Source organism: Dioscorea cayenensis, chromosome 3 (assembly GCF_009730915.1).
Source record: "Dioscorea cayenensis subsp. rotundata cultivar TDr96_F1 chromosome 3, TDr96_F1_v2_PseudoChromosome.rev07_lg8_w22 25.fasta, whole genome shotgun sequence".
Classification (NCBI taxonomy): domain Eukaryota; kingdom Viridiplantae; phylum Streptophyta; class Magnoliopsida; order Dioscoreales; family Dioscoreaceae; genus Dioscorea; species Dioscorea cayenensis.
Genome location: NC_052473.1, coordinates 598,824 through 614,585, shown reverse-complemented (window position 1 = coordinate 614,585; position 15,762 = coordinate 598,824). Strand labels below are relative to the sequence as shown.

The 15,762-nt window shown below is 31.3% G+C and overlaps 1 protein-coding gene across 1 annotated transcript; it reads left to right on the top strand.

Moving 5' to 3' along the window:
- Positions 1–5,248: 5,248 nt before the first annotated feature.
- On the top strand, positions 5,249–6,118 carry LOC120257659 (cytokinin riboside 5'-monophosphate phosphoribohydrolase LOG1-like). Its single transcript, XM_039265094.1, has 5 exons — positions 5,249–5,340; positions 5,427–5,457; positions 5,561–5,660; positions 5,826–5,896; positions 5,972–6,118. The coding sequence occupies exons 1-5, from the start codon at positions 5,291–5,293 to the stop codon at positions 6,116–6,118; spliced, it is 399 nt and encodes a 132-aa protein (XP_039121028.1). The 5' UTR covers positions 5,249–5,290.
- Positions 6,119–15,762: the final 9,644 nt, after the last annotated feature.

Here is a 15,762-nt window from a genome sequence, read left to right as displayed (position 1 = left end):
TATTCTTTTGTTGTATTGAACCTATTTCCCGGTAAACCTTCTATAAAATGATAAATAAATAAAAGTAATTCATAATCCAAACGACGTCTAGATGACAAAATATAAGGATCGCTCATAGTGAACGCGTATGACACCCAACGACACCTATACTACTTTACGCGTAACCCTCAATTCACCTCTTTCTCCAATATATATATATATATATCTAATTCAACTCAACCCTCTATGTAGAGATGGGATACTAAACAATCTTGCAACAATTAACATTGCACATCTATGGACATGCTTGACTTTACTAATGCATCATCTTACCCATCAATATCGTAGAAGACGTATGTAGACATCTGACGAGGTAATTAGGAGCGCGAAAGAAGACCATCGTGGACGTTATGGCGGAGATTACAGAAACCCTTCTACTAGAAAAGACATTGAGTCAGGCACATTTTGATACACTGAGCAGTAAACGAAGGGTTTGGGCTTTGACTAATGTCTTCAATCACCTCGGGTATCGAGAAAGCTCGAGACTATTTTTGCTATAAGTTTCTCACTATGTCTTTACTCCATCCTCCATCACCGCCACCATCACCCTCTTTCTTTGGAGAAAGGAAGAAATATTGTTACGAGAGATAACTTGGAGATTACGATGATCTATGATCGCCTTTGGTTTGATAGAGATGACGATTGGATCGATATTACCACCATTTCTTGGCGTAGTTTTGCAATCGAGATGCATTACCTTCGTCTTTGTACATCATCAGTAATGAGCAAGGATTATTCATCATTTCCTAAATGATGTATTGCAAGACGAAAGAAACTTTGCTATAAAGAAGAACAAAAATAATTAAAGAGAGTTTTTGTTATAAATGAAAATGAGTTTTAATAGAAACATGGTTTGATCATCAAAACCCTCTCGTGATGGTCATCAATATATATATATATATATATATATACTAGATGCTGCACTATTAATTCTCAAAATGGTTTATTAAGTAGCATATTCTTCATATATATACTCAATTAATATATGTAATGAAAGTAATTAATACAAGCATAGTTGACAGTGATGGTTGCATACTATGATGGATCTGGTATATCAAAGTGAATTTCTACCACGATAATAAATATAAATCAACCAATATAATAATAGAGTACTCTAGCCTCTTTTAATTGACATTTGGACTTTCAAGATTATTGGTTAAACCTATCAACACTCAACAGCTCCTTATGTCTCATTTAAGGTTGTATATCTCTTTAATATATATATATATATTACATGTATAAAAGCTGATCCCCCGATAGAGTAAAAGTAGTGAAATAGAGTTTTTAAGTCATACCTTATTTGGGAAGCTAGATAAAATGAAGGTTAATAAACCATCCGACATTTGAATTGAAAGTATTATAGGGTAAGTTTTTATGTCACCATTAAAATAACCATTCAATGAGTTATTATAATAACAACATAAATACAAATATAAATACTAATATAATTAATAGGAATATTAATAATATTAATACTAATTATTAGTTAATAATTAATAATACTACTAATATATAAATATTAATATTAATAATAATATTAGTTAATAATAATAATATGAATAATAATTATACTTAATACTATTACCAATAAGAATATTAATACTAATACCAATAGGAACATTAATATATACTAATATGAATACAAATTATAATAATAATAATAGTAATAATAATAATATGAATACTAATATACTAATACTATTAAAAAATATCAAATGAATTTCTACCATGATGATAAATATAATCAATCCAATATAATAATACAATAATTTTAGCTCTAACTAACATTTGATTTTCAAGATTGCTAACCAATAAAAATTACTCCATCAGCCCTTATTATTATTAATTTCTATTTAAACCTTTCTTCCTAAATAAGATTTTGACATATATATATATATACACACACACACACACATACGACATATACATATTAATAAATTTTATCACCCTAAAGCCTTTGAACCCATCATTTGATGTAACATGGATTTTGAATTCTTTTTATTTGAAAATTTATTATGATAGATCGCATTGAAATGGATTGATGTGAGTCCTTTTGAAGGGATGGGAACCTAACTTTGTTTTTGGTCTAACCTTTTAAAAAAAAACTATTATTATGTTAAAATCGATTGATGAATTTGAGCCTTAACCTTGCTATTTGAGACATTGGATTGATGTTTTGTTCAATTGTTTTATGAATTATTTTAGAATGAAACCCATGCAAAACAAGAGATGAATTTTAGTCATTTTTGCCACCATCATATAAATGACAAACAAAAAAAATAAGAAGATATAATTTATCATCTCCATCACATTGTTATGAAAAATCATCATAACTATTTTATCGGTAAAAGATGAAAATTAGAAGAATCCATCATCCATGAGAAATTTTGAAAAGATTTTTTGTTTTGTGAAAACATGTTATTTGTCAAACTTATTTTTCAATAAATAACACCATCGAACAAATAATGAATTAAAACAATGAAATTTTAAACATTGCTTCAAAATTCCATTACAGAGAAAATCCATTACAAAAGTGTTGTAAACATATTAAATTCATATTTCCATCTACATGACCACAAAACCATTAATCCATCTCAACCTAACCATTCATTACAAAGGATATCATCGATTTTTCGACCACACAAACGCCTCTCACACTCCATCCCCTCTTTTCTCTTTCTTTTAGCCATTACATTCTATACCCATACGATATTCTAAACACCTTAGCTGCAGAATATCATACAAATTATTTATTATATAATTACTGGATTTTTGTGTCAAATGGTTTCCTTTGAGTCGCATGATCAATCCTTCCACAATAGTTCGAGCATGTGGGGTTACTGCCGTGACAGAAGTGGACGTGTTTCCTGACTGCAGGCCAAAATAATCACTCAGTTAGCGACCAGCATAAGTAAACGACCTTTAAAAGCTGCAGTCGTTAGTTATTGGATGCCTGAATCCATTTCCTCAACTTCATACAGCGATCTGAAAAACAATGTCATACAGTCGTCATCGTTAGTATCATGAACTCATCTACACATAGAAAAATGATAAGTTTTGCACCAATCCAGCATCAAACAAGCTTCCAAATTGTCTGCGCGCACAATTTTGACAGAACACTAATATACTCCTTCAAGTATCAAGATACTCATACTATCAACCCGCATTAACCGCCCAACTTTCTTCCGACTTTTCGATGCTACATGCTACTCACAACCGCAAAAGATAGGTGTATGTATATACTCATAATTCAAAGTAGAAGCAACTATAGCTTTAATGCTATGAGGAAATTAAGAAAACAATGTACCACGACATCAATTTTTGAGATCATGTAGGAGACTGTAGATGTTGCGAAGTCACATATGCAAACGATTTCTTCAATCACTGGTGGCTGATGTCAATAAAGACTTAGAATACTTCTCTCCCATACTAACACAAAATGACATGATCAGTAGTAATGTAGAAAGAAAATTGAAGACAAACAAAAATGAAAGAAAGCAATGAAGGAAAATACATAGAGGAAAAAAACATAGACCTAGATAAGGAAAAAGAAAACGTTCTAACAAACTAGAGAATAATGATCACCAAAAATGCAAACTCCCCAAACAGTCGTGATAGATGGAAGTGTATATATATATATAGAAAACAAAAGAAAAATCACACATAATAAATGTATGTATATATATACATAGAGAGAGAGAGAGAGAGAGAGAGAGAGAGAGATTGTGTGTGTGTGTGTGTGTGTGTGTGTGTGTGTGTGTGTGTGTGTTGTATCTTCTGCCGGGCATGGTTTGCCGCATACAACTATCATATTGTTTGTTTCGCATGTCATTAGAGATATTAAGGATTTTTGTTGTTCAATTCTTTTGTCTAAGGAGGTAAGATTTGATTTAATTTTCACAAATTTTTCATCCATTCATATATTTCTTTGAGCTTTATTTGCAAAAGACTTTTTATAGCCTATTAGATAATTATATCATTTGTCATAGGATTTTGCTATTATAGGGCATCTGTATGTTACTTTCCTTTGTCTCAATTTAACAGTTGATGGTCATTGTTTTTCAAACATGATTTTTTCCTCGTAATTTGTTTTACACTCTCTCGACAAAGATATCTAAGGATTCTGCTCTCAATGAGTTGTCCAAAAAGAGTAAGATTTTAGCTAAAAAGATGGATATGGATGTCAAGATCGCTAACCAATCATTTAAGCATGGTATGAAATAGCTAGATTCATTTTTGGTATTTGAGCTTTGACTTCTGGTCTTCGACCCATTATATGTTATAACACAATATATGTTGTTCAATCGCTCCCATCCAATCAAGAAGACAATCCGAAAAGCGGATGTACACATAAATCATCGGATAAAAATTTTAGGGTTTGCTAGCTTATGGCAGTGATTGAATGGAATATCATCATGATCCAAAAAAATCTAGGGATTTGCTAGCTTTTATCGGATTGGTATTAAAAAATCTTCTCTTCTTTTAAGAATATCTACTCTTCTTTTGGATTTTATCATAATTTTAATATTTTAAATTACATTTTTAGAAAAAATAGTACGAATTGAAATCAAATCTATTTTTTTCAAAAAATCCAAAAACATGAACAATATGATGAACCAAAGAAGAACAACGCTTAGGAAACCATCTCTATATATAGAAATAGAGTACTCTTCCAACACAATCATCAATATCCTAGATCAAACATGGTAAAGACTCCAACAAAAATACATATCATCAGCCCTTAATTTTTTTCTACAATTCCAAGATCCTCTTTTTGCTCATCCTTCCTTATGATTATTATTATTATTATTCTATTATTATCATACCAAAGCTTTGTTTTATTTATAGCAATAAAAAAACATATCATACTCTGTATCTTGAATTTATCCGTCCTTATTATAATTTAATGCACCATGCAGTAGTTAGGAAAAGCAAAAACAAAAAGAAAGATAATGAGTACATCCAAATTCAAGACAATTTTGTAGCTTTTTTACAGAGCAAAACTTAGGAAAACAAAAAGAGTTATCAAGATGTCGCTATAGATCTTGGCAAAAGAACCGGTTTTGACTTCTTACTTTTTACCCTAATTTTAATTGTTTTCATCACTCTCTCTTCCGCTCCATTGTTCTTATAATCATATAGACTACTCATTTGTGTATGCCCAACTACAAAAAATATGAAATAACGTTGCAAATCCCTGCAGGTGATGAAAGACATTAATTTAGTATATGGAGGAGGCAATATTGGATTAATGGGCTTGATATCGCAAACTGCCTTTGATGGTGGAAAACAAGTTCTTGGGTATGGTTTATATTAAAAAAAAAATTTCAAACGGTATTTATTTGAAAAAAACTGAAGTTATTAACATTTTTTCTCCATATGTTTAGTATTATTCCCAAAGCTCTAATGGATAAAGAGGTATGAAAAAAATTATTGAATTTTATGACAAGCTATTCCAAGAAAAAAAACCACAAATACCAATGGCTATTCAGTAATATATATTGTTTTGTAAATTTGTCAGATCACTGGCATCACTCTAGGAGAAGTAAAACCAGTGGCCAATATGCACCAAAGAAAAGCAGAAATGACTCGCAATTCTGATGCTTTTATTGCTATGCCTGGTTATTACACAACCTACATTTCATATTTATTATATATTCACTAACATTGTTTTATTTTGATATCATTCTATTATCATTCATTATACCAAAATCCTCTCACAAGTCATAAATTTTTTCTCTTGAAATAAAAAAAACTAATTAATCTCAATTGAAATTATTATGCAGGAGGTTATGGTACTCTTGAAGAACTTTTTGAAGTGATTACGTGGGCACAATTAGGCATACATAACAAGCCGGTAATTCAATGACAATTATAGGCAAACATAATGGAAATTACGAACAAATTATGACAAACTTATTCATTGTTGTAGGTTGGATTATTGAATATTAATGGCTACTACGACTCATTGCTTTCTTTCATTGACCAAGCTGTAGAAGAAGGTTTCATCAACCCAAGTGCAAGACATATCATTGTCTGCACTTCAAATGCAAAGCAGCTTATGGAGAAACTCAAGTAAAGTTTTTTTACAAATGTTTTGAAAAAAATACTCTAAAATATGAACATGTTAATAGTTATTACTAATGCGTGAAAAAAATTCTCACCGCAATGACAGGACTACTACCAATGTCATGAACAAGTGTCACGAAAAACTAAATTGGAACTATGACCAACTTGAACACTCTGAAAAAAATGTAAGTTCAATTAAAATATATGAAAATATCAAGTTAACTACAAATGTATCAAAGGCTAATCATGACTTATGAAAAAAACACATATAACAATAATACTTGCGTATCAATTAAAAAAACAAAACAAAATGCATAAATAATTGATTTACTCTGATTACCATGAAAAACAAATGTAACACTAAACGATCCATGCATTAGTAACTATAACATGTTTTTTTAGTATAGTTTCCCAATTAACAACTTCACATTACTTAATGAAAAAAATGAGCTAAGACGTTATTGTTTTTTCAGGTTGACCCATCAAACAACCATGGCAAAAAACCTCTCAAATCCAATCCATCTCCCAAAAACACACCAGAAATTACTCTGATCGACCTCAACCTTCCAGCTACCATGGATGACAATGTTGAACACAAGTGTTTCTGATGCACATCCATAATAAAAATCATGAATGAAATGAAGATATTTTATTTTGTACCCTCTTATGTTGCTATTTTGAATGGACAATAAAAACTTGAACTTTTGCCTATATTTAATGCATGGATAAATGCTTCCAAATCAAATGTGATTTCTACAAAAAATTAATGAAACACTTCCAATGAACAACAATTATCATCAAATAAAATATTAATTACATTTAGAGATTTTCCAAAAAAAACAAACAATGAATATATATAAAGAACAAATAAATTGAAATAAAAAAGAGAAAAAACAGTATAGATAACCCAGAAGGCCAAGACGGGCCGACCCACACTAGTATATATATATAACATCCATTGAAAAAGATCATAAAGTAATTATTAGAAAAATCTATGGATGAAACTCATGAAAAGATTAAATATAGGGAAAAATTACCTGCTCACCCATCGTAATTTTTCAAAACTTCCCAAAAACCCCTCCTACTTTTTTTACACACCACGACTGACCCCTCCGTTAGTGTTGAACTTCCCTTTTACCCCCTACCGCTCACTTCAAATGGGTCCATGATGTGAAATCCCCATTTTTTGGCCTTGAAAATGGTGAGAAAAGAAAAGCGCCAAATCACATCATGTTCAACCTTTTCAAGAGCTTTTCTCCTTGGTTTCGATGAGACAATGCCTAGGAGTCTGCATTACATCTTGTTGTTCTCCTCATTTCTCCCTCATTTGAATTGTTCGACTTCGGGTCCTCGCGGCTTCATAATACGGTGAGAATCTCTTCGTTACTATCAGCTTTGACCATTCGCTAAGTATTTATTATGGCTACTCATTTGTGGTAGTCCGGGTGAAGTTTATCATACCGAAATATATAAATCGGTTTCTCCAACAGAAAATGAAGTTGGTTTTCATCGGATTGGTCAAGTGTACTCCATTTTCAAATGAGCTGTAGTCGATTTTATTATCGAGACAGAGCATGTGTCATTGTCGTCTCCGTTTGAAAACGAATTCATTAAAATAATTGTAATACAAAAAGAAGAGATGTTTCTAATTAAATTTTACCTGAATTAATTAGATCATAATATTTTAAAAATATATATATTTTAAAAAATCCATAAAAAAGATTTACTTTGTTAGTGTGTTTAAAAAAAGAAGTTATTAGGAAATTGATGGATGAAAGATTAAGTATATATATAGAAATATGCGGAAATTGAGATGTAATGAAATATTAGTGAAATTTAAAAAAAAAATCTCACTTATTTTTCATTAAAATAATTATAATACAAAAAAAAAGAGATGTCTGTAATTAAATTTTATCTGAATTAATTTGATCATACCAATGTCACACCCACCCCTTCTACCGAGGTAAATGTGGCACCCATCGCTAAAATTCCCTTTTAACTCGAACCCGACACCTGCTTTTTAAACAAAAAGCGAGACCTACAAATCACAATTTACAATTTTTTTCACCAAGTACGAGTTCAAATACATAAATACAATAAATATAATTATTCTAATTTGCGGTACAACCGCTATCAGGTCATGACACCAATAACAAGAAAGAAAGAAATGAGGGATCCACTGCAGTCTGGATCGAACCTCGACTCGCTCTAAACCCGATCAGGTAATCTAAGTTCCTCGCCTCGCAGATTTACAAGACATTCAGTTGATTTCGAGTAGTGGCTTAATAATTCCAAATACTTAAATATAGTGTATATAAAGTATATAAATACCAACTCGCTTAAATAATTTTCCAACTTTTTCCAAAATACTAGAATTCTAGCAAAAATACATTTTTTAAAGAACTTTTTGAAACATAAATTCATCATAAATCAATGTCAAAATAATCGATAATATAAAACCATTCTCAAATCCATAGCCCCGAAAACTCTCCCCGACTTAGCGCCGTCGCGACTAGGGTCTGGGAGCCGCCAAGGTCTTCATAACCTCGACGTTGGCCCACCGGGTCCCGTGTGGTGACTCCGGGATCCCGATGTATCATCCAATCGTGGGCTCTACGCTCCCACCGATCCGACAAATCAACACCCGGTCCACCACGCCACCTCTAAAAGGTCGCCCGTGGGAACCCACTATCTGCAGTAGTCGGGGCCTTAGCCACGTCACCATCCAAAACCAACATGTAGATGCAGTGAATAATACAAACTCGTATAAATCATATCACATGGTCCTTATCCGAGACATTCACGAGACGATACATGCATAATACCAAGAAAGTCCAAATCATAAAATACCATTCCTATGCCGGGAATGAAAACCGATCCCACAAATATTGTCGGTAAAACATTTTTAATACACGTACATGATTTCACAAATCATTCCAAATCAAAAGCATATATAACCATCCAAAAATAAATTCATGAACCGAATAATTAAATCACATATACATGTATTTATACTATTTATAAATCACGTATAATTATACGAAATTGATGTATCAATACGATTGTCGTGAACATCAACGGCAAATAAATATACATGATACCTCAACATTATACGCCAATTAAACATGATAAAAAGAAATACTTAAACAATTATTTTTCAAAATACTAGCCATTAAATAATTATTTCAAAAATAATAATAATTAATCAATTATTTAAAAATAATAGCCACTACCAACTCACCTCGGTGTCCTTGGGTTCCTTGCTAGACTCGAACTCCCTCCCAAGACCGAACAACACCCAATGTAATAATATAATAAAAAAATAAATAATATATTTAAACTCAAAAAGAAAATACAAAAAAATAATAATCAATTCTCTATCGCCCACTCACCCAATCGGTTAAAATCCGACATCTGCATAATCAAACCTGGCTTTCAATTGCACTTAAACCAACTCAATTTAGACTAAACACAGTTAAACCAATCTGAACCAATCTCAATTCCATTGAACCAAGCTCAATTGCACTGAACCAAGCTTAATTGCACTGAACCAAACTCAATCAAACTGAACCAGCTTGAACCAACTCAATTCTTATTCAAAATCCATTGAACCAACTTGGTTCAGCCCAAAACCCTTAACCCAAATCAACTGAACCAAACCCAAACCATCTCAACTTGATTTGATCAAGCCCAACTCAACCAAATCAAATCAACTCAACCAATTCAACTTGGTTTGATCCAACCAAATCAACTTGGCTAACTCAACCCATTTCAATCTAACCATTATCATTAACCTCCTAATCATCAAAATCATCAATTTAATTAACTAAACCAAATTTTAATCTCGGTGTTACAGTAACGCTACAGTAAAACCGAAAATCTCATCTCCATTTTCAAGCAATTTCCATCCCAAATACAAGATTTTCTCAAAACAATTTCATACACTCATCATCTACAACAACATACCAAGTTTTTCTACTCAAATCCATCATTTTTCTTCATTAAATCCACCAAATACACACACACATACATTCAAGTATATAAATAAATAAATCATCAAAATACTTACCAAATAATACTTCATCCATTCTCCCCTCAAAATACCAAACTTTATCTCTTCCAATTTCTCCAAATCTCTCACTCTTTTAAAAAAACTCTCAGCTATCTAGAAGAAAATCGGTGGAAGACAGATGAACAACTCTCAAGTCTCTAGATTTTTCTCCAATCTTATGATTCAGCTGAAATTTACATTTAGTCCCTCAAAAACATAATTTCTTACAAAAACAGTCCCCTGAAAAACTCACAAATGGTCCCTGAATTATAAAATAAGTATTCTCAAAAAGATCCTTTAAAAATTATCCAATGGTTCTTGAAGTATAACACAATATTTCAAAAAGTCCCCACCGCCTTACCTTTTCAGTCCTTGGTTTTCAGAAACATTTCATATCAATCCTTTTTCTATTACTCTTTAACCAAAAAAATCTTTTATAAACTTTCACACTTAGGTCCTTGTTTTTTTCCACTTAGGGTTTCTCCACAGGTTACTCTGTAGAAAAAAATTTCTATCAGAATCGTAGTAATACCCCTGAATATATTTTTTTCAATGCGTATCCAAAGGTCTCAGAGTATTACAAACCAATATCTTAATAATATATATATATATATATATTTAAAAAAACGCCTACTTAAAAAAAGATCTACTTTGTTTTTAGCGTTTAAAAAGTGATTATTAGGAAATTGATGGATGAAAGACTAAATATATAGTTACATGCGGAAATTGAGATGTAATGAAATATTAGTGAGATTTTTTAAAAAAATTCTCACTTATTTTTTCATTAAAATATGTGTAATGCAAAAAAACCGAGAGATGCCTGTAATTAAATTTTTATTTGAATTAATTAGATCATAATATTTTTAATAATATATATTTTTTTAAAACACCCATTTAAAAAGACCCTATTTTTATTACGGTGTTTAAAAATAAGTGGTTATTAAAAAAATCGATGGATGAAAAAAATTAAATGTATATGTATATACATATATACGGAAATCAAGATGTAATGAAATATTAATAATTTTTTTAAAAAATTCTCACATATTTTTTTATTAAAATGATCGTAGCACAAAAAAAAAGAGATGTCTGTAATTAAATTTTATTTGAATTAATTGGATCATAATATTTTAATAATATATATTGTTTAAAACACCCACTACTTAAAAAAGATCTATTTTGTTACGGTGTTTAAAAAAAGAGTAATGTTATATAGAGTGATCCAAGATACCTAACCGACCACATGTGGTCGGTTCGTAGTGACCTGTCTCACTCCATAGAACATTACTCGTAAAAGAAAAATGGTTATTAAAAATTCGATGAATGAAGGATTATATATATATATATATATATATATGATATCAAGATGTTATGAAATATTAGTGACTTTTTTTTAAAAAAATTTCATTTATGTTTCATTAAAATAATTGTAATACAAAAAGGATAGATGTATGTAATTAAATTTTATTAGATCATAATATCTTAATAATATATATTTTTTTAATTTCATATTTCTATCATCCACTTAAACATTGTGGGAATATTGCAAATATAATAAATTTTAAATTAAAATTAAACATTTATTGATAAGTCATTAATTTTTATTTTATTTTATTTTTCCTTTTTTAATTTATCAGATAAATAGTAAAGTCAAAAGAACAAATCTTACAAAAAAAGTCACTGCTTTTTATGTCTTTTAATTTATTTTTTTTAAATAAGGAATAGTAAACTCAAAGATCAAATACCAGTGCTTAATATTCAAAGAGAGAATTTGCAGTATATGATGCATTTATCATTAATATTAGACATGGTGTATAAACTTACTATCTATTATTTATTATTTATTATTTATTAATATTATTATGTTCCTTAAAGTTCTTGTTTTTTGACATCTGGCTTTTTTTAAAAGATTTGAGATAAATTAAATCTTCATGGATTATAAAAAAAAAATATTTGCTTAAAGCCAATTATACGTGTTTATAACAAGGACAAAGCACATTTATTTACAATTACAAATATTATTTGAAAAACAAAAAATAATATATTTTCTATATAAATGTGACAAACACAATATAGTCAGAGGTGTGCACTACATACTGAATTAAAAATTGATCATTCAGTTAATTTATTCTAACTCGATAGTACAAAGTTTGAGTTATAAACTCGCACTCAAAATTAAATATCTATTGTCATTACTGTATCCAATAATATTGAAATTTGAGACTTTTTGTATCATATAAAAATATCAATTAATATATAAATATTTTTTTGGATGGATTTGGATAACTATTTTTTTGTACCAAATACCAATACTTAATTTACAAATGCTATCTAGCAATTTATCTTCAAATAACCCCTCAAAGTTTATCTATTAATTAATGTGGTTAATGATTTAGTGTAAATTATAATTTTAAAAGTTGGATGGTACGATGCTTTGCGGTCACCGCCCTCGAACTCATTAACTAAGCCCAAGCTTCTCGTTTATATCGAGTTGTATTATTCTCACCTCCATGTTAAGCTATGCAGATCAGTAATTAATCCCTGGTTTATTTTTGAAAATCTATTACATGTCCCTCTCTTGGATTTGAACTGCTCTTGCTAGGGAGTTACACAGGCTGGAGGATTCTATTTCAGTTGTCAGATACTGTATTTAGTTTTCATGACCACTTCCACACCTTTCCCGTGAGGAGTACGACCCTGATAAGCAAGATAATACATCCGGCAAGCACCTATTTTATTTATGCCTCTTCGCTGGGAGAAATCTCTCTCTTCTTCTAGTTTCTCAATTCTATTGTTTTTGCTCCACTTTTAGTGAATTGTTATTTTTCTTTTTATCTTTTTGAGCTGTCTTATTTAATTGCACTTTTATTTTTTTGGGAAAAGTACAAAAAAAATTCATGTGGTTTCCGAGTTTTGCAAAATAAGGAATGAGGATTTTTTTTTTCGATTATATGATATGTGGTTTCCCAGATTTACAAAAAAAAAGGAAAAACCGTTAACAGCGTTAACTTTTCCAGTTTTGGCAGAGGCAAAATTGTCTATTTATGTAAAAAAATCACTATGCTGGGCTTAAAAACAAGATTTTTTTCAACATGATTTTGTTTGATTTTTTTGAATTTAAGTTTTTTCTTGTTTAGTGAAATTTTAGAAGAGAAATAAATTTAAAAAATATATTTTTTTATGTCATATAAGTTGATTTTTAAATAAAATGACGATTTTGCCCTTGTGAGTTAACACCGTTAATTGCTAGATAACGGTTTTTCTCTTTTTTGCAAATCTAGAAAACCACATATCATAGAATCGAAAAAAATAATTCCTCATTCTTTATTTTTGCAAAAACTCGAAACCATACTGGGTTTTTTTTTGTACTTTTCCCTATTTTTTTTAATGCATCCGTGATTTATTCATTTTATAAAAATATGCTGTTTATTTATAATTATTTTTATAATTATTTAATAAAATAACAATACAATAATAATTTTTATTATTTAAAACATGTTAAAATTGGGCTATTTGAAAAAGAGGCACCGATTCAATGTTAAGGACCGAAAAGATTTTTATTTTGAAATAAAGTGGACTGTGATTTTTACCCGCTTCAATTAATGTTGTGAGATGGTGTTGATTTTTTTAAGTGAATAAGGTGGATAAAACCACTAATTTATTAAAAAAAGAAATACATGGAAAGTACAAGGTACAATAGTAGCAAATGAGAAAAAGCTAGAAAGATATAAACTCAGAAACCCTCACCGAGATGAGGAGAACAGAGAGCAGAGGAAAACATGAAAAACACACAATAAAGGGAAAAACTGGAGCCGACGAGTCAATCATCCGAAGACATAGGCTCTGCCCGAAACGGATGTAACAGACACTCTCGGTTTCGGTCGAGGCCACATGGAGAAGTCGGTGGGTCTGGAGCTCAAGAAACTTAAGGAGCGCTTGATCTTCTGAATGTCCTCTGAAGCTTCCTGCAGATGAGATTCCGAGTCTGCAGATAACCAAGTAAGAACCAAGTTAGCTGTTTTGTATAAGATAGAAGAAATAGTAGAACAACTATGATTAAAAATACGATTGTTGCGTTCCAGCCAAATAATCCAGAAAATGGCTCTGGTACAAAGATCCCAGAGATTTCTAATGGAGGGATTCAAAGAGGGAATCCAGTTGGTCCAGATAATTGAGACTGAGGAAGGTAGGGTTTCAGAATCAAAAAGGCACTTGAAAAAGGACCAAATACGAGAAGAGAAGATACAGTTTATCAATAGGTGGTCCACTGATTCAGAATTATTGTGACAAAGAATGCATGTGTCAGTGGCGTTCGGATTGCAACCTTTCTTGAATAAGTTTTCAAGTGTAAGAATCTTGTTATCCCAGGCTAGCCAACAGAATAAAGTAATTTTGCTAGGAGATTTAGATTTTCAGAAATTGGAATAGAGTTGGGAGCGGAGACCTCCGTCTATTAAGAAATTATAGAAAGATTTGACGGAGAAATTTCCGCTTTTTATCTAAAGACCGGGAGTATGAGTCTTCGATGATCCACCGCATAATCCGGTAAAAATGTGATAAAAAAAGTCATAATCTTCAGCTGGGTCGTTCGAAAAAGGATTAACATGGGAATTAATCATGAATATAAATTGTTTTAAAGTAATCCAAGGATAGGAATAGTCCCAGAAAAGAGATGCCCAACGATTGTTGGGGATTGGCCTTCCGACCCATCTATCAAACCGAATAAGGTGTTTTCACCATTACCAACCCTGCCTTGATTAAGCGAGCACGTGAAAGTGGGCGTAATGGCGCTGATTCCCCGCCCTGTAAGAATGATTTATTTCTTGGTGGTTGTGAATACAAGATAATCGGGAGAATCACAATTGAAATAGTTGGCTCGACGATGTCGACCAAAGAAGAATTCGTGGTGATGAATTTCCACCACCATTTTCCAAGTAAGGCTTTGTTGAATTCCTCAGAATCAAGAATACCCCTGACCCACCCATACTACGGGTCGATGGATCCTTTTCCAAGCAATTAATCTAATCCTTTTCGAGCCAAGATCGTGACCTTTCCATAAGAAATCTCTCCCGATTTTTGTCAATTTCATGAACGACTCCAGTCGGAAGTTTGAAAACTGACATCCAGTAAACTGGAATAGAAGATAACACGGAGTTAATTAGAGTTAACCTTCCACCTAATGAAAGATAGATTGCTTTCCGTGGTCCGAGTCCGATGCACGGATGTAATCAATCAACTTAGACCAGCCCGGGCTCTTCGGGTCGCTCTACCGTAGTGGAATACCCGGATAAGTAATGGGGAGGCAATCTGCTGCAATTGAGAATTCTCGTAGAGGAGGAGAGCGGTTGGAAGCCAAAATTGGTGGAATATAGGCGCTTTTTAGAGAAATTGATTGAAAGACCGGAGCAGACCTTCAAATAGATAAAGAATTAATTTAATGATTTTAAGATCTTCGTGCCCCCCTGCCGAGAAAATGATAAGATCATCGGCATATCGAGATGACGATGTCGCTTTGATCGATCAAGTTGAACTCCAATCATAACCTTGGAATTAATAGCATGGTGAAACATCAGGCTTAGAGTATCACCGCTAAAGCAAATAGA

Coding starts and splice junctions, on each gene's coding strand:
- LOC120257659 (XM_039265094.1), top strand. CDS start 5,291: ATGGGCTTGATATCGCAAACTGCCTTTGATGGTGGAAAACAAGTTCTT. Junction 5,341..5,426: donor GGTGGAAAACAAGTTCTTGG/GTATGGTTTATA, acceptor CCATATGTTTAG/TATTATTCCCAAAGCTCTAA. Junction 5,897..5,971: donor TAGGCATACATAACAAGCCG/GTAATTCAATGA, acceptor TCATTGTTGTAG/GTTGGATTATTGAATATTAA.